The 24179-nt window shown below is 34.4% G+C and overlaps 2 protein-coding genes across 4 annotated transcripts; both read right to left on the reverse strand.

Moving 5' to 3' along the window:
- Positions 1-6073: 6073 nt before the first annotated feature.
- LOC108995384 (probable galacturonosyltransferase-like 1) lies at positions 6074-7703 on the reverse strand. Its single transcript, XM_018970956.2, has one exon. The coding sequence runs from the start codon at positions 7575-7577 to the stop codon at positions 6516-6518; it is 1062 nt and encodes a 353-aa protein (XP_018826501.2). The 5' UTR covers positions 7578-7703; the 3' UTR covers positions 6074-6515.
- Positions 7704-13004: 5301 nt separating this feature from the next.
- Positions 13005-16336, reverse strand: LOC108995374 (E3 ubiquitin-protein ligase RNF185-like). 3 transcript variants are annotated; one of them, XR_004802066.1, is made up of 3 exons: positions 16159-16333; positions 14841-15683; positions 13005-13215 (listed from the first exon to the last, which is right to left on the reverse strand). XR_004802066.1 is itself a non-coding variant. In XM_018970947.2 (2 exons), exon 2 carries the CDS (start codon positions 15646-15648, stop codon positions 14959-14961), a length of 690 nt encoding a protein of 229 aa, XP_018826492.1. In that variant the 5' UTR covers positions 15649-15658; positions 16159-16336; the 3' UTR covers positions 14777-14958. The 3 variants fall into 3 exon arrangements, 2 of the variants coding, with proteins under 2 accessions (XP_018826492.1, XP_018826491.1); XM_018970947.2 differs by lacking the exon at positions 13005-13215 and having other exon boundaries at positions 14777-15658; positions 16159-16336; XM_018970946.2 differs by lacking the exon at positions 13005-13215 and having other exon boundaries at positions 14777-15683.
- Positions 16337-24179: the final 7843 nt, after the last annotated feature.

Here is a 24179-nt window from a genome sequence, read left to right on the forward strand (position 1 = left end):
ATGTTAAGTAAATGTGTGTGATGTATGGTGAACCTCACTTTTTTTTAAAATGAGTGCGCAACATTTATCTAACCTATATCTATATTTAGCATTACTCATTTGCAAAATCTATTATGCTAAAAAGTATATGGTTCATAATCTAGCCAAATGGATCTAATGATTCTAACTGGATCATCCTGAATATTATCTCCTGCGGATCTTCCTAGCTATTTCCATCTTTGCACCTGCACATGTGTAAAATACCTCTCCGATGATATTTTCTCAGGGGGAAAAAGTAATAAATAAGGAGAAACCAAACTCATCCGCAGATTAAAAAAAGGAAATAATCTTATTCGACCAGAAAATTCAAATAAAGTCGAGATCCATAATGGCCCATTTAAAAAAAAAAAAAAAAAAAAGGAAAGGAAAGGAAAAAGGCCAGGCCTCTTATGCCATTCATGGGCTGGCATCTTGGGTTTGCAATATAATGGAATTTTGGATTCCCAGCCCATGAGAAGAGTTTAACAGTAACATAAAATTCAAGAGTAATGCTACATACAGTTGTGGAATGCGCAAACGTCATGCAGTCGCTTTGAAAAAGAGTAGGATTCACTCATAAAAAATTAATTTCTTTTCATGTAGGTCCCATATTTATTCACTTTTTTAAAAGCGACTGCACGACGCTTGCACACTCACGACTGCAAGTATCATTTCTCAAAATTCAATCATATTGATCTGCGACGTGTTGATCATGTTAAGCACGTGAGCTACCCATAATTAATTAAGCATCTATCATTAATGAGTTTGAGTAATATTACGTATAGTCGTAGAGTACACAAGTACCATATAATCATTTTGACAAAAAATAGAGTTTACTATTAAAAAATTAATTTCTTTTCATATGAATCTTATATTTATCTGTTTTTTTTTAAGTGACTACAAGTATTCGCCAACCTTTGGAGAATTTCGGCAAAAAAGAAAAAAAGAAATGGTCTATTAAAAAAAAAATCATTCTGTTTATTTTTTGAATGCATTATTGCCACGTGATGAGATATGTTTCGGTTTGTTTTGGACATCGGTAATAATATGCCTACACCCAAAGTTTGAAAAAACGATTTGATTTAGACCGATTTAGCCAATTGAATTGATAAGAAATCGAATCGATTTTAGTGAACATTTTGAATTGTTTACTAAATCACTTCAATCGACAGATTCAGGCTTATTCTAGTCAACTTTAGACTGATTTGAACTAATTCCAACTGATTTAAAATTGTACTTATTTTTAAATTATCCACCAATTAACTGAGTTTTTTCTTTTAATTTTTTGTACAAAAATATCATAGAACTAAACATATATTAACTTTTTCGTCTTTGTATTCAATAAGAAATGTAGAAAATCTGAAAGATAAAAACATTTAGTTCTTTATTTTTTTTAGTTGAACAACAAATTAAGGATCGGAATGAATATTTTATATTAAATTTATGATTGTGCATAAAACACTACATTTGCCATGTGTTTATAATTTAATGGTCTTTATATTTTTCGTATATAATGCAAAAAAATGTCAAATATTGAGGTTAAATACATAAATTACATATTTATTGAAACTATTTAGATTCATATCATATTTTATTGAAACTATTCAATAAATTTATATTTTATACTTCTTTTTTATACTCTTTTATACATGATATTAAATGTTTGAATTGCATCAAATATGATTTTAATTTTTTTTATCAACATTGAAATATTTGATTCAAAATTATCATGAATTGTCCGATTCATTGAATAGGTCCTTATCCAATTCCAAACCCAATTCCGATTTTTCTTGCCTCCTACGCTTACGTGCCCACATCATTATAAATAAATCTCGATTTTATAAAATTATTATCCTTCATTTTATAACATTATAAAATAATTGTTAAAAAGTTGTACGCTAATATTTCTCTTTGTAAATTGTTGATGAATGTGTTACTTTTTTAGCAATGTGGAACTTATAACTATCTTCATCAAACGTTAAAAAAAAAGGGAAAAAATTAACAAAAGATTGAACGAAAGCAAGATGAAGTAAAGTATATAATAAAAGACTTGTGTGTACTGGTATTCTTGCTTAATCACAGCAGACAAATGATGTCCCGTAATATTCAAGTTTGGTGGTATTGTTTACTAGCAATTAAGCTATAATTTATCCTTAATTAATTAATTATAACTTCCTGTTTAATTCATGTGAAATTGCTTAAACTCCGTTGTAATATGGCAGATGGAGCAGATCTTTCTCGATCATGTTGTCTTGCATGTTTCATAAACTAGAGGGAGAGAGCACCATTCATGCATTAAATTAAGGTATATAGATATATAAAGTTATCTCTTGTCTAGAATAGAGCCTTAGAAAAAGACATACTTTCTCTCTCTCTTTGGCGATAAAAACCTTCAACCACTCAGGTATTTTTGTTTTCCGTTCATTGGCCAGAGGGAGGTTGGAGCTTCGGCTCCACCCATCTTCCCTCTGTCCGCCCTTCATCGAACCTGTTCTATGGTTTCTTTTCTTGTTTTTTTTAGTTTTTTGTCCATAGCATCGAAATAGACTGATTTGTTGTCTTCTGGCCTCCTTCGACTAATACACACTCCACCACCAGATTCTTTAACTGTCGATCTGCCAGAAAGCAAAAGAAATCAGTTTAAAAGTGCGTTGCGTACATCTCATGCATGGCTTATGCCGTGCATGAGACTCACGCGCCGCTGTGCCTTGGAGAGCCTGATGCCGCCACGCGCAACTCCCTTGAAACTAGCGGCTGACCTATACTTCCATTCTTAGTGTGGCGCGTGAGTTGCATGCGTTGCCACAGTCAATGAAAATCTTTCACCAGCGATTTGACACAATTTCTAATTGTGACCATCCTATATTTCTATTTTTTTTAATTAAGGATCAAGTTAAACTGGTCGTAAAAGTCTATTTCAATCAATTCAAACTAATAAAATATAATACATAACTCTTTACTTTTAGCTATAATAATTTTAAAATATGTTTATCAGATTATATAAAAATCGTTTTAAACCGTTTCTCCTTACGAGGAAGGGGTGGAAATCAATTATTTGGATTTAAATTATTTCTTTTTAATTTCTTTTATGTTGTATTTTTTGATTTTAGAAACATTGTGAGGGTCCCATCCCATCAAATTTTATATCCTGTAATCATTTAGTCTATGATTAATTGCTTAAAAAAAAGTATATATATATATAGACCATTATAATCTATATTTATAGACTTATAGTACTAATTGTAGGTCCATGTCAAATCTCCTCATATCTATGCATAAAAGCTTCGATGAGTTGACTGAAATTTAGAAAATATGATAAGTAATTCGTAGATCTTTAAAATTTCAATAAGTTGACGCTAATTAGTGCCTGAAACTCGGACCTCCATTAACGCAACAGAGATCTCGCGAGCAGAATTACTGGCCAATTGTCTGCATGCATGGAAGCCTTAGATTTCTCCTACCTAGCTAGGGTACATAAACTGTCCTGGATTTTTTTTCTTGGAGAGCGATAGAAAAGAGAAAAAAAAAAAAAAATGGTAAATTTTCCATTGCATTTAAAAGCTAATTAATTGTCAAGTAGTACAACTGAGCTTTGCTCTTCGTAAATCTCCCGCATTATATATCATAATTTTTTTAATTTTTTAATTTTTTTAAATTTTATTCTTCTTAAAATAATTAAATTCTTCTATTTATTATCTATATACTACACGTTTAATAAAAAAATAAAATTAAAAAAATAATAAAAATAATGGTGTGTGGTATATAAAATTTATTAATAGAATCTTTTAAAATATAATTAAGCTGAATTATATATATATATGAGCCATCTGTAGCCATACAGTTCTGTGCGAAAATAACAGTAGTACTAGTACTCATGATATTATTGAAACATTTTGTTTTTATGTTTTGTGTGGATGTAGAAGCTCGAAAATAGGATATTAGTGAATGGGAATGCAGGTACGTACGTACCGAAAGGGAAGTATCAAAGTATATATGGACAGAAGGTAGTGATCAAGATGATCATATTCGCAACTTCAATTATTAGTAATGAAACTATGATTGATGATCAGTACTCATTGGCCCGCCACACTTTGCAATCACATGCAGCTAGCTAGCTATTATTTACACTTTGGGAGCAAGCTGATCCATATATATATGATCATGTACATGATGACAGTCCATGCAGTACTAGTGGCCAAAAAGCCATTATAGCATAAGTCATGATCAAAGTATACATTGTTGGATGGTGACTTTGAGTAAAACTACTCCAAGTCCTCGTTCCCGAAACTCCATAATTTTTCAGTTGTACTTATAATTTTAGAAAAATATTTATTTATGGTTAATTATTTATTACAAAAATGATAATTTTTTTATCAAAATGAGTTTATTCTCGTCTTAAATATTTTTTTTTTCCTTATAGTACTCATATAACTCATTGGGCATATAATATATTCATATTTATATATAAGCTGCTTCGATCCTAGCTAAATTGTTCCGTACGTTCAAACAAGGAACGGGGCCTAAGCTTTTACGTCGTCTGCTATAATAAAAGAGAAGATCCTCGATCAATCCTTATTATAAGTGTCTTCGGAGCTTGTTGATCCACATGCATGAGATTCCCGTTCCCCTTGGAAACTAGTTTTTGGTATATATATAGATGTTAATTTGGAGCGAGCTTGTCATGACTACAACAGAACAAAATTGCATGTATGTCTTTATCCCCACGCAATTACCAAAACCAGACCATGCACCCCACCTACGTAGTACTATTCGAATTTTTCCCCTACCGGAAAAGGTTAATTTCCTTCCCTTTCTTTAACGTGAAGCTGTTGAATCAGTAAAAAGTAATGCTACTCATCATCCACCCATCATCCTATAATGTATCATTAAATTATTAAAAATTATTTATTATATTTTACTTGTAAATTTATAATCTAATGCCACGTCACGTGACAATGAGAGAATGATAAAAAAAAATGATCATGATGAATAGATTTTTAATTAAGATCCACACAATCTTAAAAATATGCATGTCATTGTGAGTACTACTGTATGTAATTGAATTCATCAAAAACTGATGCAATTATTATATAGAATTTCGAGTATTTCGCTCTTAAAATTAAGTTTTAATAGTACTAGCTACCATGATTTTATAGAATGCGTATAACCCATGCCATATCGATGGCCTAAGTCTTCTTTTAGTTGATAACTTAAGGTCTAAAAGAAAGTCTAACAGTAGACATATATATTAATATAAAGGCACCAAAATGATTAATGATGGGATCACCACTTTGATTATGTATTACTAAACGTTTGTCCAAATAGATTTCGTTATTGAAAAGTTTTCTTTTTCAAAGATATATATTTATTTAAAAAGGGTATAAATCACCCTAAAGTTTATAGCTAGTAACTTTTATGACAAATCATGTTCAAATTAATAAAAAAAAATGGAAAAAAAGCAATAATCATTAATATTTAAAGATCATAGAAAGCTTCAATAATAATGTATTAACCTTGCCGACAAATTACGATAATCTTAGAAACAGTACTATTAATTATACCTAATCGTCAATGATTAAGAATACTGATCATCATTTTGTCAATCCTTTGAAGTGATGTTTGGCTGGCTGGCTAGCTTTAGCCAGACCATAGAAGACACAAAAATGAACTTCCCAAGGACATCATGTGTACAAAATCAACAAGAACGACATTAGCCTTGTATTCGAATTAGAGTAAAACAAGGACGAGCGCGCAGGGGTTTGAGTTCAATCAATTTCCTTCATAATTTTGCAATTTCGATTTCACATTACATCACCACAAAATTTCATTAAATAAAATAGCTTTAAATATGGGAAATTTTACTCTTAAGATGTTTTGGAGCATATTAAAAAAAATATTTTTTAAGAATCAATTCATGATATGTCAACTAGGATTGTATCTTATTACTTCGAGTAATGCTAGATATATAAGGAGTTTTTCATTTCAAATTCAAGTTCTAACCATTAAGGGATTTTGTGAAGAGGTATAATGGGAGGAGCGAATTAAGTAATTAACATAAAATAAACTGATGATCATCATTTCGAGTACTTTCACAAAATATATAAGGTCATAAGAGAATGAAATGACTAGCGTATTTCCAGCCCAAAAAAAGAAAAGAAAATTCAACAAACCATATATAGATTCCTTCTTTAGTAACCCTAATTCCCTGTTCCCAGGAACAGAAAGAAAGAAAGAAAGAAAAAGAGAACATTCTGCAGTAGTAAGATCCGTTAATGGCTGTAATGTACAAAAACATGACCTCCCCTCAGTACCCCAATTTATCAAAATCTGCAGATGAGGCTCATATATAGTCGAGAAACGCTTATAACTTCGATCTAGCTGATCTTTTCTGATATATGATAAGCCAGTACTCATGTCCAATTCCTCTAAAAATGTCAGAAAAAAAGAAGTAATATTTATGACTTGCAGAAAATTAATTAATTCTACCATTTCTTCTTCTAAGACTCGAGAACGAACTGTGTTTGCAAAAGATCATAAGGAGCCCATAACTCGTCCAACGGGCATGGCCGATTCGCGTCGAGTCGAGCCCACGGCTTTCCTTTCCCACTCCAATGCAACAAGCTCGCCGGACCAGGATGCAGATCTCTACAAAGTCCACGAAAGTTGTCCCCCCCGAGACCATGCTGGTTCCACCGGTGATCCACAGGAGCTATGTTCCCGGCAAAAACCAGTAAAAATGGTGGCAGTGAGCCCAGATCGTAGATCCGCATCCTCTTCTGGAGCTCCATCCACTCCACTATCTTGGTCGTGTAGTCACCGTCTCGCCACCGCTGCAAGTCGATGACCATCACACCTGTGTTGAAGTAACAGGCTTCGCGACCCGCGAAGATCAGGGACAGAGAAGGGTTGGACCAAAACGTCGGTGTGAAGTAGGAGGTGAAGTTCGCGTTGCAGTACTCGGGTGCGGCGAGGACTGCTCGGTCCCCCAGTGGGGTCGCGGAGAGCTTGGCAATGTCGTCGACGAGGACCAGGTCGGAGTCGAGGTAGACCACGCGCTGCACACATGGAGGGAGGAGATTTGCCAGGTAGTTTCGGGCGTAGTTGAGAGGGCAGTCCAAGGCGGTTCGGATCGAGGGGGAGATGAGTCCCGACACCGCCGAGTCATCAAAAGCGTAGACTCGGAACTTCAAGTATGGGAAAGATTTGGAGATGATGCTGCCGAGAAGGTCGGAGGAGGAGGAGACAAAGTGGAAAACTATGTTTTCAGGGCAGGAAGAGTGCTGGAGAACAGAGAGAATGGCGGCCATGGAGCCACGGAGATAAGCGGCGTCGAGAGTCATGGCGACGTGGACTGCCTCATTGGAGCAGAATTCAGCAGCAGCAGCAGCTGCAGTAGAAATAGAAGCGCAGATTGGGGAGTTGTAGAACTTGGGAGCTTCACGGAATTGTTGAGTGGTGGCGGCATTACCGGTGAAGGAGTGGAGAAGGACGGCGAGAAGGAATAGTGAGAGGTGGTGGTGGTGGTGTCGCTGCTTCTGTGGTGGTGATGGTCTTGGCATGTTATGGGTGTGCTGAGAAGCAAAAATCACGAAAGCTCCTTAAAATCCCTCTCCATCTCTCTCTCTCTCTCTGAACTTTTTCTACAAAAGTAAAATGTGTGAGCAAATAGATATGTCTCGTGTGCGTGCTAAAACTTTGAGGCATAAATATAGGCTTAGGGTAATGTGAGTGTCTTCAGTTCTGTGTGCTACCTTCGAGGATAGTTACAATTAGGGTAAAATCTGCTTTGCATGGTTTTGTAATCTAAGAAAAAGTAATAATATTTTAAATATTTTATAAATATTTTATAAATAATAAAAAATAATAAAAAATAATAATAATATATTTAATATTTTCAATACCCAAACTAAACTACCTAATTCTTAAAATAAGCAGAAGTAACATCACTTATTTAGGTTTGGGAGCATTTTATTCTTCATTTTTCTTTTTCTCTCATATATGTTGATCAAGTGTGTAAGTACCGCATTCACTTCAAAAATAAAAAAAAGTTAATTATCTCGGTACTGGGCAGTTCAGTAATTTCCGGTTTCCAAAATTTGTGCCTACAATCCGGCCAGGTCATCCGATTCTACACCTGTCCTTATTGCGGGTAATTGTCTATAAATAATCTTTAATGAGGAAAGAAAAATTGGCTCCTTCCTCTTTTTAAGATAGAAAATGACATGAGCCCCAAACCAGAACAAAAATATGTACGTACGTAGATCATAATAATTATATATATATATATATATCTATCTATATTTATTGTATTTATATTTATTATATGATTATATCTATATTTCTGGGGTTTCTTTATATTTATTTATATATATATATATATATAATAAAACTTTATATTTTCCTTTTCATTACTCAACTAAAAGTAGGAAGTGAAAAATGAAATTCTCCAATTGTTTTGGTGATCAGTTTTAATTTCTTCCTGTTCTTGTCAATTAAATTGTCTCCATCCAATGTTGATAACTAAGTATTTGATTAAAATACAAAAACAGCAAACATTATGGAATTTTTTGAAAATTAAGTAGGCAAGTGAATCATTTTTTTTTTTTTACTTTGCAAGACAATTTCTGTCTTTTGTTCACTCTGATCTACATTAATTTGACAGTAAAAACAAAAACCTTGTCTTTTAGCTTTAAATGGGAATCATGGAGAAAACTTCCTAATTAACAGGAGTTCATCTACAATGATCATTAATTGATCGATGTTGATGTGTTTTTGGTTTTTATTCTGGTTTTTTTTTTTTTCTTGTTTTCTTTTTCTGATGACACAAGGATGCCCTCCAGAAAAGGTCGTGTTTAATACTTGTACCGTACTTGATCATCAGTAGTAGTAGTGACAGGACTTTGATCGATCTGTCGATTAGATATATAAGAAGACTAGGCGCGCACTTCCTTTTCGTTGCAAAAATACACGAAGCTCATGCAACTATATATATCATTGAATTAATGCAGCATGTGCACCTCACATGCATGCATATGCTTTTCAATAAATTGATTATTGCTTGTTGAACAGAAAAAGTGGTGAACATATCCTCCATTATTAGGGTTTCATTTCTCATGTATTTCAGTATATATCATTTTACACCAAATTACTTAATTTCTCATGTGGATCGAGTTCTTGGAATTAATTCCTTGATAAATTAAGCTGAAGTCTAGGTTCTGATCATGATCAGTTCTCTACTGATCTAAAAGCATGCAGCTTTTGATTGGGAGGTGAGTTATGAGGTTTATGATATTACAACGTCTTCACTGAATTGTTGAAACAAATTAAAGTAGTACTCTAGTTGAAAAGCACGTTACAGCCCTTCAACGATTCTATGTGTGATATATTCTCAAACGGATGAGTGATAAGAATAAATGGTGTATAAAATCATACATTGTTTGAAAATGAAAAATTTTTACTCATTATAATATAATATATGGTTCTAATAAAATTTTAATTGTATCAAGCGTTACAAATGATATCAAATCAGCCTATCCTAATAAAAAAATGTGGACTGATTGATTTTTATCACCATACTCTAAAATTTTTTCTATATTTTGAGTCTGTTTTTAACCTATATTTTTTATATATAATAATGATAGACATATATATTCAATAATGAAATATCAATAATAATTTAAATATTTTAGGGGTGGACCATATTTCATTCACCTAGAAGTACTAGTCCATGTGATAAGCACGGCAAACGCCCAAAACAAACTCCAATAATTATTGGGGGCCGGGGTGAATTCTCTGTTTCTGATAATGCTATAAATTATTTTCTGAGGAAAAAAAAATTATCAGGTCGACTTCTTTCATTAGGAGACGCTTATATGTTGTCTCTCTTACGTACATTTTTCTTGTTTTTTTCAGTGATCTTCAAGAAGGAATGAAACCAGACTAAAAGAAAAGAGTGAATACTGTTGCATGGGTTGATGATCAGCATTCATAAATACTGATCTTCTGTCGGTTCCAATTCAAAAACATGAGCGACTGAATGGAAAAACGAGGAAAAGGGCGGTTTTGACTTTGAAGTACATTTATCTTCGCTCGATCTGTTCTTTCTGACATTTATTCATGTCTTGCTTTTACTGCAGAGTCTTTAAAATCTGATGACCGTACTCCACTATTTCTGGCCGACACCAATGCCGGGTCAAGCACGGCGGAAAAGTCAGCCAAACATGGCGGGCTCCCTCTCTCTGTCTCTCTGATCTCTTGTTTCTTTTTTTTAAGTTCATGGTCCATTTGCTATAAATAAGAAAGTAAATGCGTAGCTCGTTCTGCCGTGTCTACTACGCGTATAGGAGTAGGAGTAAAGATTTGAAAATATGATATATTTTTGCACTAAAATAATTAATTTCATATTTCACTTCGATCCGCTTGATCTCTGTGTACAGCCGTTCATTGGATTTGATATCTAGTTTGTGATTTTCATAATGTTAAATAAAAAAAAAGCTTAATCCTATCCTGATTTAGATCTCTGTGTCATGAATTTTAAGATTTAAAAATGAGTGATTGTGAAACTCCAAAGTCACATCTTAATTATATTTTAAAAGAATTAGTAAATAATATAATTAAAATTTTATTAAAATTATTATAAAAATAAAAACTTCGATCTTCTTATCATTCAATACGAGATATTATAGAAGATAAATTTTATTTATAATTTTTATTTAAAGATTACATATACAAGCTCTTTATTAAATTAAAAAATATATATTATTTTAATAAAAATATTATTATAATTTTTAAAAAAATTAAAAATAAAATTAACTAAACTTACAATACAATCTATAAATAAAGATTATACCTAACGTTGTTCATTACAGAAATAATCACGACAATTGTAACTTTTGTAAGACTTTTCTTCCTGCATTTACCTCTCCCTTATTTTTTATCCTAATATTAATTTGGAAAAATCTTTAAATAACGTCTTTGATCCTCTTGTCTCCACGTAACTTGTGATGCATGCATGCGGCCTTCTTTAAATTTAAAATTCATCACTCATTTTATTTCAATATTTTATCTCATTTTATCATTATAATTTTTTTAAATTTCTACACAAAATATAATTAACAATTCAACTTTTTCAAATCTTAAAATAAATTTCTCAAATTTTCACATAAAATATAATAAATAATTTAATTTTTATTCTACTATTTACAAACTATCTCAACTCATCTCTGAAACCAAACTACTAAGTTATGTTTTAGTTCCCAAACTCATGATGATTCTAATTCCTCAGGCTTTTTACTACTAGGCAAGAGAGAGCTATCAGAATATCTATTGTGCGATCTTAATACATTCGATCTGATTCATCTTTCGATATAAAAAGGATTAAGTTTTGAGTCAAGTCTCGTTTGTTTTCACAAATGAGTTGAGATGAAAGTTAAATAAAATATTATTAGAATATATTTTTTTAATATTATTTTTGTTTTGAGATTAGAAAAAGTTGAATTGTTTATTTTATTTTATATAGAAATTTAGAAAAATTATAATAATTAGATAAGATGAGATGAAAATGATTGTGAAAACAAACGAGGTAAGAAGATATTCCTCACCATGTAGCATATAATTTTAATTCACCAAATGATTGAAAATTCGAAAGGAGGAACGTCTAATATAGAGATAAAAGAAATGACATTATTTTTCATTATAAGTTATACTATCTTTAATCATCTTTGTTGATGTGTCACATTTTAAATTGTAATCATGAACCTACCTACAATGTACCACATCAACTATTATGACCGAAAAATGATAGAATTAAGGGGAAAAAAAACAGATCTCGTCTTGTAAAAACAAAAAAAATAAAAAAAATTCCCAATTTTTCAAGAAGATGAGGTAACCAACAACCCTACTAATTCTAGTCAGCATTGTCATGCATGGATGGCTTGAAGTAGTGGCAATGACCAACCTACTATGACTAAAGAGAATCCACAAAAAACATGTCTTCTAGTAGTCTTCCACCTTTGACATGTAGTGAGAAAACCGTACAAGACAAAGAGCCACTTGAGGAGAAAAAGAATATATATTATATATATATAGACAAAGCTAGCAACATGTAAACCTTTTATAATTAGAGTCCTAATGTCCTTTTATAACGTGGTTTTGTTAGGCATGATAGACCTAACTTGGACTCATTAATTAATTAATTTACTCTATTTTCTTTGAAAATCATCTACAAGTTTTACTACTAATTGTCTTTAACGAAGCTGATCTCGCCTACATCAGTGGAAATTAGATCCCCCCATTTGCACGACTTTTATTTTCTTTTGATTTGATTTGAAGAGCCCCAGTTCCAGAATGTTATGCTGTAAAACCTCCACCTTTATCACACAAGCTCTGACTGCATGCATGCATGAAATTGAACCTTGGCTATGATGGGGCAAATTAATTACCCAACTAAATAAAAACTTTTTTCAGTTTTAAGTCGGTGCACGATGTTTAATTGTAAAATGGAGGTGGGAGTACTGTAAAAGATGTTCAAAATGCTGAATAGAAAAATAAAATTCTTATTAAACAAATTCTAACCATATAACAGCAAAAATAAAACAAAGTTCATACATTTTCAATTTATAACGTGATTATTAAAAAAAAAAGTAAAATATTGCTGCTGCATTCATTTCACAAAGAATAATATTAGTATATCATTTCATTTTAACTGCTCATGTATTTAATTTTTTTTTAATTTTTTTTATTACTGATTAAGGAATTGAGTATTAATGTATTGATATTTTTTTTTTTTAAATATTTGAAGATGTTAAAAAAATGTGAAAAGAAAAAATGAAAAAAAAAATGATGGGTTTTGCCTAGAGATGGCAGCCTAGCATTACTCTTTCACAAATTATAAGCATCGACGCATCGTTTAAAACATTGATCAGGCAAAAGATCAAATAATAGAGGATGATTATGACACTTTGTTAATCATCCAGACAATCCCATGGGCATTTGCATGTGCATGAATCCATGATCATTGAAAGCAGAAGACAGATAATTGCAAATAATTTGAAAAGTTGGATTTGAGCACACGTCTTTGTTGTATATATTATTTTGCAAAGGTAGTAGGTAGATCATGTGTCCTGTTTTCATCACTCTTTATAAGTTTCTTTCCAATAATAGTTGAAAGATTCTTCTTTCTCCATTAAAGTTGCTTACCTGCACATCACAAACAACAGTCACAAAGCTTTCACCTATTAACCACCTTACAATGTTAAACCGACAATACAGCATTACTCTGTATTAAATAGAATCAAACATATGTCCCGTTTTCGGATAAACAAGTAGACAGCAGCAGATTTAACTCTTGCTCTATTTCAGGATTTGTATGCCTGTTTGCACCGACTTGTGACATATTGACACAAGAACATAACACAAACCAAACGGCAAAGAAGTCGCATCCAAATGACAAACTTCGAACTTTATTGTTTTTGAGAATTGTGTCAATTATACATTAAGGATAGAATAATGTGGTACATTTTAAATGAGCATCTATTTAAGAGGTAGATATATGAAGTCATTTTCATCAACAAATATAATTGAAAATGATAAAACCTAGCATTTGCTTCACTGGAAGACTATCTCAAAGTTCACACCCTTGACAAGTGGCTGCTTGGATCAGTTTCAGAGGAAACCTACAAAGATTAATGTAAAACCTTTTCATTGGCTAAAAAAGATTGATGAAATTACCTAGAAATTTCACTCGCAAGAATTTGAGTCAGAATGTGAACATTGTTAGGGTGATTGGAGACGATTCTGCATCACATATAATAACTATTTTTTTCTGGGCAATGAATCACTTCGGCTACAATATTTATCACATAATTGCTTCGAGACCTATGCAGACCAATTTGCTGCATTTTTGCATCTTGTGCTGCTCTAATTATATCATTGACTAGTCTTTAAATATATGTCATATGGTTTAGTTTAGATCTTCCATTGGACGGTACACATAGGCTCCATTCTTTAGTGTAGGCTGTACTCAAGTGCTTAACATATCTAGTACCTTGATCCATGTAAATCAGGACCCAATTGATAAACAAATCCTTTCTATAAGTGGCTTAGCAGAAGCAACATCATCCCCTTGCAATCTTCAGCATTTCCCCCCTCCCTTCTTATGACAGAAGCATTTAATAGATTCTATATTCGAATTGGTAATGAGCTGATTTGCACCACAAAAACATCCATCATACCAATCCATTAATTTCGCACCACTCCAACAAAATCATGATCTATGTTCAAGGAGCGATATTAGCTATATCTGCTTCTAACTTTCGTAGATTTGTGCAGCAAATCCATCGTTCTCCCCTACTACCAAATGTACAGTTAATTTTCCTATTTTCCACTAGCTACAAGCCTACAACCCTCGCAGTTGTATTTGCAAGACCACAATGACCATTCTGCTGACAGGCTAACAAAGAAGATCCTATAATAGTGTTTCCAACCATACAGAATAACATTCTAATCATTGGAATAGTAAACACAATTCTTATTGTTTACATGCAAAAGAAACTATTCTGGAAGCATATCAACATTAAAAAAAAAAACTCCATAACAAGTACGCATCGAGAACAATGATCAATTGTCTTTTTCTACTCAATGAAGGTCTAGCAATCAGCTAAAGCAGATCTCAAACTGTACCATAATAATAAAGAAAGGAATAATTAACATGGATCTGAATCCAAAAACAAAACAAAATAACACGTTCCAAAATGAGAGAGAGAGAGAGAGAGAGAATTTGCATGTCATTTAAGAAACGAATACAAGTTCAGTTTTCAAATTACCGTAAGACCGAATTGACGATTTCAAACGAAGCCACCAAGCACCTCGTATATACACAATCATAACACCACCGACAGTAGAAAACCATCATTACTTCTGAGTTTATGCGGAAAACAAATATTACCAACAAAGAAGAGCAATGATCACAAAAACACCTATAAGAAAAAAGAGACTCTTCAAAACATTATCGGCCTGCTGTCCCCGAACTATTGGCTGGTGGAACCTATGAGCATAACCTCCATGAAATGTATGAAACCCATAGGGAAAACCAGAAGTCTGCCCATACACAGTAGCATCCGGGAAACCTTGGAAATGAATATTGAATAGTGACGGAATCAGACCACCAAAGGCAGTAGAAAGCGTGAAGTTACCAATCCTAGCCGTCGCCATAGGCATAAAACCCCCCATAAATCCAAACCCATAATTGCCGAAGTTAAACTGATTTGCATCCTGGGGAGGAGGAGCAGTTTCGGGTCTTTGACCGGCCGGACGGCTAGGAATATCAATACCAGGAAACGACTTTGATCGCGGGTCACTCTGTGTTTTGCCCCTTCCATAGAGAGGAACCAACTTTTCCTCTTGTACTAGGGCCTTGCAAACTGGGCATTCCTGGCACTGAGAGTGGTGATGGAGCCATCTGTATAGACATGGCCAACAGAAGAGGTGGCCACAAAGAGTTACAATTGGGTCCTGAGCTAATTCGAAGCAGATATTGCATTCGAAATCAGCCGCGTCATTGCAGTTACTGCCTGATAAAGACGAGCTTTGCGATGGAACGCTTGTGGTCGACTCCCCAAATCCACTTGCCATCTCCCACCCTCTAAAACCTCAAAATTCAAAAGCCCCTGTAAGTAGAAATCCATTACCAACACCACGAAAACAAAATTATCAACCCCTAATTAGCAAAGGAGAAAAAACTCTCAAAGGCTTTTATACAAGAATGAAAGAGGATTACAAAAAGAAAATGAAAAATACAGACTTAAATCAAGATAACACAAGTAGACAAAAAGAGAGATCAAAATGCCTATTTTTGAGTCCGGAATGAGACAAGATCAGGAACATTTTCTCTATAAAACCCTAAGTTACTTTTTAAGTCACGCAAATAACAATCAGATAAAAAGTGAAATGGTTATCGCGATTCGCCATATATTAAACAACGCAAACAGATCTCTATAATTCCGAATTCGAAAACTTAAGAGGACATACGAATAACAGTATTAAGATAAATAAACTCCGATTAAACAACGATATTCAGAAACTCAATTAAAAAAAAAAAAAAAAAAGAACGATATTCGTAGACTGAGATTGAAGAACACTGACCTTATTTTGATTAATTGGGTATGATCTGAGATCGAGTTGGAAAAAAAATAAAACCTTATTTTGGGAGGAGAAAACGAGAACTAACTCCGTGGAAGGTTCCTGGTTTCCACCGACTTTTCTCTAGTCAATGGTCGAACTTTTATGTTTCCATAAAAAAATCAAAAGTGACGGTTGTGATCCTTTCAGAGTCTTGCCACCTGGGATTTATACATGGGCTTCATCCCTCCCTGAAAGAAAAACTAGCCCAGCTAATATAGTTATTTGGGCTGAAAACTAGCCCAACTTATAATTAGAGTCAAAACTTACATGGTGACCATTCAGCTTAATTTTCAAATTAAATTGTATGCAAAATTCTGATATCCATAGTAAAATCTCTAGTCAAATTATTGTCACATGCATAATAAGGCCTTAATTCAAATAACCTTTTACCGTTTCATGCTACATTTACGCTACTCTTTATTTTTAAGGTAGTCTAGCATCACTAATTGCTCGTTTGGATAGTGAGATGAAATGTGTTGGAGTTAATCCTCATGATTCAGCATGCAAGCCCGAGTCTTAAGCAGATAAAGATCTCTCACAACAGAAGTCTGATATACATCCATATTTAAATTCAAATTCAAATATTGTATATAGATAACATCAATTCAAATAGATATCAGTTCAAATAGATTTAAATTGTAATCGATAACATCTTGTAATCTATATATAACAAACTACATTACTCTGCTTTGGTATTGAGAACCAAGTAATCCAATACATTGTGTAGTTTATTTCATGGTATCAGAGATATTATAAGCTCACGCTTTCTATCTCGATCTTTATGACATCTTCTTCTGCTCCCTTCCATTTTCCTAATGTTGCTTAGCTTGGTACTACCAAGCTCGATGGATCCAACTATCTTAGTTGGAATTCTATCACTGCTCCAGTCCTTCGTACTTATGATTTTATGGGTATCGTTGATGGCTCCGAACCATGCCCTCCAAAACTTCTATCTACTGACTCTGTTTCAGAGTCTGCAATCAATCCTGCTTATTCCCTTTGGGTTAAGAAGGATCAATTCATCTTGAATTGGATTAATGCCTCTCTTTCTGAATCTATTCTACCCACTGTCAATGGTCTCCACACTTCTCGTGAAGTCTGGAATTCTCTTGAACTGAAATTTGCTCTCATTCTCGCTCTCGGATTACTCAACTTAAACGCCAACTACAAACTCTTCATCAAGGGTACAAATCCTGCACTGACCTTGTCACTTTTGCCAAATCTTTGGCTGCCCAACTTGCTGCTTCTAGTCATCCAATTACTGATGATGACCTTATCTCATTCATTATTGGTGGGCTGACTCCAGTTTTCAACCTTTTTATTACATCTTACTCATTTGCTTCTCGTGATTCAGCACTGTCAATTGCTAATTTCACTGTTGAGTTATTATCCTTTGAACTTTTGCTGGACAACCAATACCAACAGATTGCACCCGAACCCAATGTTGCCTATTTCTCGCGCAACAATTCTCAGCCCTCTCATAAAAAGCAGAAACCTCCATACGGTAAACAAATTCATCACAAGCAATCCTCCTCTCACCAAGGTTTTTCTTCCACTCCACAAGTGTCCCGTAGCTTCTCTCAACAAACTACTGCACCTTTCTCTCCTTGCCAAATCTGTGGAAAGAGTAGTCACCATGCACTTGACTGCTACCATCGGATGGATTATGCATATCAAGGTCGTCATCCCCCCTGCTCAGCTGGCTGCCATGGTTGCTCAGTCTAATTCTCTCTCTGATAATGATGCTTGGTTTGCTGACAATGGAGCTAATGCTCATCTCACCCCTGCTCTTGAGAATCTCACTATTCATGAACCATATACTGGAAATGAAAACATTGTTGTAGGCAATGTTACAGGTTTGGATAAACACAACACTGGTTCTCTTACTTTACAAACTTCTTCTAACCCTTTCAAGCTTTCTCGTGTTCTTCATTGTCCCAATGCATTTGCCAATCTTCTTTCCATAAATCAGTTTTAAAAAGATAATTCTTGTTTCTTTATCTTAACCGATTCTTTGTTTTATATTAAGGACAAACACACGGGTCGCACTCTACTACAAGGAAGGAGTGAAAGTGGTCTCTATCCTATCCATCCCAACAAAGTTCATAAATCTAATGTTCATACTGCCATGTTAGGGGTCAAAGCTCCAGTTGATGTATGACATTCCCATCTCGGTCACACCTCTTTTACCACAATTTCAAGTCTTCTGTCCAGTCATAATCTCTCTCTTATGGGCTCTCATCGTTATTTAGCCGTTTGTCCTTCATGTCAACTTGGAAAGAGCAAACAACTTCTGCTTCAGCAATCTACACGTATCTCCACTGCTCCACTTCAAATTATCCATTCAGATGTTTGGTGCTCTCCAGTTGTATCTCTGGGTGGATTTTGCTACTATGTCATTTTTGCAGACGGTTTCTCCCGTTATACATGGATGTACCATTTATTTAATAAATCAGATGTCTTTCTATCTTTTGTTAAATTTAAAGCTCTAGTGGAAAAACAGTTCTCCTCCTCTATTAAACAACTCCAATCGAATGGTGGTGGGAAGTATGTTTCAAAACAATTCAGTAATTTTTTGGAACTCCATAGTATTTTTCACCGAATTAATTGTCCTTATACTGCCCAACAAAATGGACTCGCTGCGCGTAAGCATCGCCACATTATGGAAATGGGTCTCTCCATGCTTGCTTACTCTCATTTACCACAACCATTTTGGGTTGAATCATTCCTTACTGTTGTTTACATAATTAACAGCCTTCCCACTCCAATTCTTACTAACTCAAATCATCATCATGAACTCTTTCACAAACAACCAGATTATTCATCATTTCAAACATTTGGTCACTTGTGTTTTCCACTGCTTCGTCCCTATAATTCTCACAAATTAATGTACTGGAGCAAACAATGTATTTTTGTTGGTTATGGCTATCATCATAAAGGCTATCGTTGCCTTGATCCCGTCTCTAACAAAGTTCTTATCACTCGACATTTTGTATTTGCTGAAACTGTGTTTCCAGGTATTTCCACTTCTCCAAGTACCACCTTATCTCCTCTTACAAATGCAGCTCGTGTGTCTGTCCTTCTTCCTGCTGAAACTATTCCCATTGAGGTCACCACTACCAGTTCCAACTCAGGTATTTCTTCATCTCTTGAGAGTATAAATTCTGATTTTCGTGAGCAATCTCCAACCTCTCTTCCTGCAGCTTCCCATAGTTCTATTTCTGACCTCTCACTAGTCTTACCACCTATTCAACCTCATCGTCATCCAATGATAACACGGTCCCATACAGGTTCTCTTTGTCCTAAAGAATTTCCCGATTATCAAATGTTTTATTCTACAAAGCATCCACTTCGTGCTTTGAGCAGTGTAATTCAACCAACTAAACCTACTTACTATTCGCAAGCTTCCACCTCCTCTGAATGGCGAGCTGCAATGGGTCAAGAGTTTGATGCTCTTATCTCAAATGGTACTTGGACACTATGTCCTAAACCTATTGATTACGACATTGTACGCAATAAGTGAGTCTATAAAATTAAACGGAAGCCAGATGGTTCTATCGAGCGCTTCAAAGCAAGGCTGGTTGCCAAGGGGTATGATCAACAATGTGGCGTTGATTTTACTGAAACGTTTAGCACAGTAGTCAAATCTTCCACTATTCGACTGATCCTTGCTTTGATAGTAAACTTTGACTGGTGCATTCGACATTTAGATGTCTCAAATGCATTTTTACATAGATATTTAGATGAGGTTGTTTACATGGAACAACCCCGTGGCTTTGTTGATCCTCAATATCCTCAGCATGTGTGTCATATGCACAAGGCTCTTTATGGCTTGAAATAGGCACCATGTGCATGGTATTATAGACTCTCTCAAGTTCTCATGGAACTTGGTTTCTCTACATCTGCAGTGGACTCTTCCTTATTTATATTATTCCAAAATCATATTATGATTTATGTTCTTGTATACGTGGATGATATTCTTATCACAGGCAACAACACTTCCATTATTTTCTCTGTTATCAAATATTTGCAACAATCCTTTGCCATGAAGGATCTTGGTAATCTTGGTTATTTCTTGGGTATGGAAGCTCATCGGAGTTCAAATGGTTTACACCTACGACAGTCCAAATATATTTTGGATCTTCTTCATCGAGCGAGTATGATTGGTGCAAAACCGTATGCTGCTCCTTTAGTTAGTGGAACCAAACTCTCTAGTTTTGAGGGGTCTCCTCTATCTGAGACTGAAACTACTACATATAGACAGCTTGTTGGTGGATTACAGTATTGCACACTTACTCGGCCTGATCTCGCATACTCCGTAAATCAATTGTGCCAATTCATGCACTCTCCCACTACGCACTCAAAATGGTCCTTCGCTATCTTAAAGGAAGTGTTAATCATGGCTTGTTCTACAGCAAAGGAAAGTTTGAAATCAATATTTACTGTGATTCGGATTGGGCTGGAGATCCTGATAATCGACGCTCAACAACTGGCTATGGTATCTTCTTTGGCTCATGCCTTGTCTCTTGGTGTGCCAAGAAGCAGTCTGTTGTCTCTCGGTCTAGTACCGTGGCAAAATACCGGGCTCTATCTTATGCTACAGTTGAAGCATACTAGATACACATGCTTCTGCAGGAACTCCATCTTCCGTTATCCACTCCACTAACCATATGGTGCAATAATATTGGGGCTATTTCATTGGCCTCTAATCCGATTTGTCATGCTCGCACTAAACACATCGAAATAAATTTCCATTTCATTAGGGGGGAAAGTGCTCAACAAGGATATTATCATTCGATTTATCTCTACCATAGATCAAATAGTTGATGTCTTCACAAAAGGCCTTACTGCATCTCATTTCACAACTCTCCGTGACAACCTTTAGGTTATTCCTCCTCCCATCAGCTTGCAGGGGGCTGTTGGAGTTAATCCTCATGATTCAGCATGCAAGCCCGAGTCTTCAGCAGATAAAGACCTCCCACAACAGAAGTCTAATATACACCCATATTTAAATTCAAATTCAAATATTGTATATAGATAACATCAGTTTAAATAGATATCAGTTCAAATAGATTTAAATTGTAATCGATAACATCTTGTAATCTATATATAACAAACTACATTACTTTGCTTTGGTATTAAGAACCAAAGCAATCCAATACACTGCGTAGATTATTTCAAAATGAAATAAGATTGTTTAGATAAGTTGAATAAAATATTGTTATAATATTATTTTTTAATATTATTATTATTTTAGGATTTGAAAATTTTGAATTATTTATTATATTTTATATGAGAATTTAGAAAATTTCTAATAATAAAATGAGATGAGATGGGTTGAGAGTGTTTCTGTATCTAAACATAGCCTAAAGATTATCTATACCTCACTCTCCCTACATTCCAACAAATAATATTACAAAATCTCATCACTCAATATCATCATTAATATTAAGATTAGTTATTAGCCTCGTGAGAGGAATATTTTACTTTTGATGATAAAAATATAATTTAGTTACACGAATTATCCAGGTCGGTTCCGAGTTAAGAGGGTTGATATATCTAATTGGATTGACCCAATTTGACCTAAACCTCATCACATTAAAACCCAACTCGTTACTCTTATAATTGACAATAAATTTTTTCTTACACTAAACTGGGCATTTCAAACTTAATTAATTATTTGAAGTAGTATGAATTGTATATGTGAATTAGCAATGTAAATAGGCAAACAGCTTTGTATTTGCGTCTAATTTGTTAAATATAGTAATTGATTAATGATTGCTTTTGAAGAAATAGCTCATCAAAAGCTTGTGTTTTCGCTTATACATTAATTAATGCTGTTTGGGAAGAAGATATGATCCATAATAATTAATGATTACTTTTGAAGGAATGTGTGTTTTCACTATAATTGTTTTTGGGAAGAACATCAGCTCGGCGTGGAATGGAGAAAGACATGACCAACAGAGAGAGTGAATGTTGCTTTCATGCACAATGACATGCTTGATGATTTGATTCTGAAAGAGGGGAATAATGCTCAAGTTCTAAGGCCCATCATCTCTGATCACTCACTCAAAGTCAGTGCCATGCTTAATTATCTCATCCTAATAATCACGAATTTATAATTACCAACATATATGAATAAGACCTATAATACAACAACTTTTCTACGTGTTTTTGGAATTTCCTTTGGATGTCTCAGTCATACAATTAAATATTAATACTTCATTATATTATTCTTGTGTGCATTGTTTTCTTCTGATCATCTGTAGCCAAATTCTCGTGAACTTTCGAGGAAATAATCTGCTTTTAGATAATTTCATTGGATTTGTGAGACATAATTAATAATCAACTTGCTGATTTGTGATCATGAAGTACATTCCTCATTTTCATACACTGTAGTACCACACTGTTGACATATGCTACTGAACTTCATGCACTCCGTTTTCTTCATCCCAAGAATATCTAATAACAGTTGTGTTCCAAAACAGACCCTAAATTAGATTTTTTTATATATCAAATATTTATTGATCACGTAATCGGACGTCAAATGTACATGCAACATCTTTTTTCTAGGGGTGGGCGACACTGACCCCCGCCACCCTACCACCACCACGACGCCCCATCTAGGTGGTGAGAGCAACCCCGCTCACAGGCAGAAATGCCAGTGGGGGCAGGGGCAGTCTAGGCTCAGGCCTGTCCCCCTCCGCACCCCAATCTCATTTTGGTAACGAATTTAATTTTTTCGAAATAGATGATGAATTATTATCATTTTGGGTGGGAGGGTTAAGTTAAGGTATTATTTAGTTACATAAATGAGATGAATAGATAATAAATACTTGAATAGTGAGATAGTTTATGAATAATAGTGAAATATTTTGATTTATTATGTTTTATGAGGTTTTGGGAAATGAGAGAGAAAAATTTGAATAAAAATATTATAAAATTAAATTTTTGTTAGAATATAATTTTTGTTTTGAGATTTGGAAAAAATGATTTTTTTTTTTTTAAGTTTGAAAAAATTGTAGTTATTAGGTAATTATTAGATGAAGAAGTTAAAAAGTATGTGTTTGAATGGTATTTGGATATTAAAATGAGATGAGATAGCCTGTGAAACCAAACAGGGCGTTTCCCAAAACCTAATCCCACCATCCCTCTCTCTCTCTCTCTATCTGTTCTTCACTTAGGATTCAAAGCCTCTCTCCCTCTCGCCATGGCGCTGTCCTCCTCCTCCCCGACTTCTCATTTCTCTTCTACTCTCTATTTTTTCTATGTACCAATTTGTTGTTTGGTAAGGATTTTAAATTTATTTAGTAGTTTAGGATTTTTCTAGTTTTGTATTTTGTTGTGAAATGTGGATTTGTATTTTGGTTTGGATTTTTTGTGGATTTTGGCACTTTGTTGTAAGTTTGTGATTTTTTTTTTCTTTTTTGTTTTTCCATAGCCTTGGGTGGGTAGTGCGTGGTGGATGGGAGGGTAGGCAGTCCACCCCAGCCCTTGGCACCGAGACGGGAGGCCCGCCCCCGGTGTGCATGGGTAGATCCTGGGGGCAAACCCGCCCTCCACACATGCGGGGGTGGGGTGCGGGAAGGGGACACCCCGCCCTCGGGCAGGTAGTACCCTTATTTTTTTCCATGCAATCGAGGAACGAACTTACCAAGATAAAACTAGTTCACATGAGACAATATTGCTAAACTTACCAAGGAGTAAATAAATAAGCTTGGAATTTTAAACGAGCAAGATGGCTACTTTGGCAACATTGTCATTTCATTTGACTGGCGAATGGACGATGTTTCTTTGTCAAAATCTCCACCTAAAACCTTAAGTGCGTGCTATCCTGTCGCTTTGTTAGGTCAGTCAACAATATTGTATGATGTTTCTCAAGCAAATTAAGTTTTGCACTTTGTCTTGTCTTCGACAAGATGTTATTGATTATAATTTTGACGAAAGAGTAATGTTATTCATCGTTTTAATTTTTATCATCA

Source organism: Juglans regia, chromosome 7 (assembly GCF_001411555.2).
Source record: "Juglans regia cultivar Chandler chromosome 7, Walnut 2.0, whole genome shotgun sequence".
NCBI classification, from domain to species: Eukaryota; Viridiplantae; Streptophyta; class Magnoliopsida; order Fagales; family Juglandaceae; genus Juglans; species Juglans regia.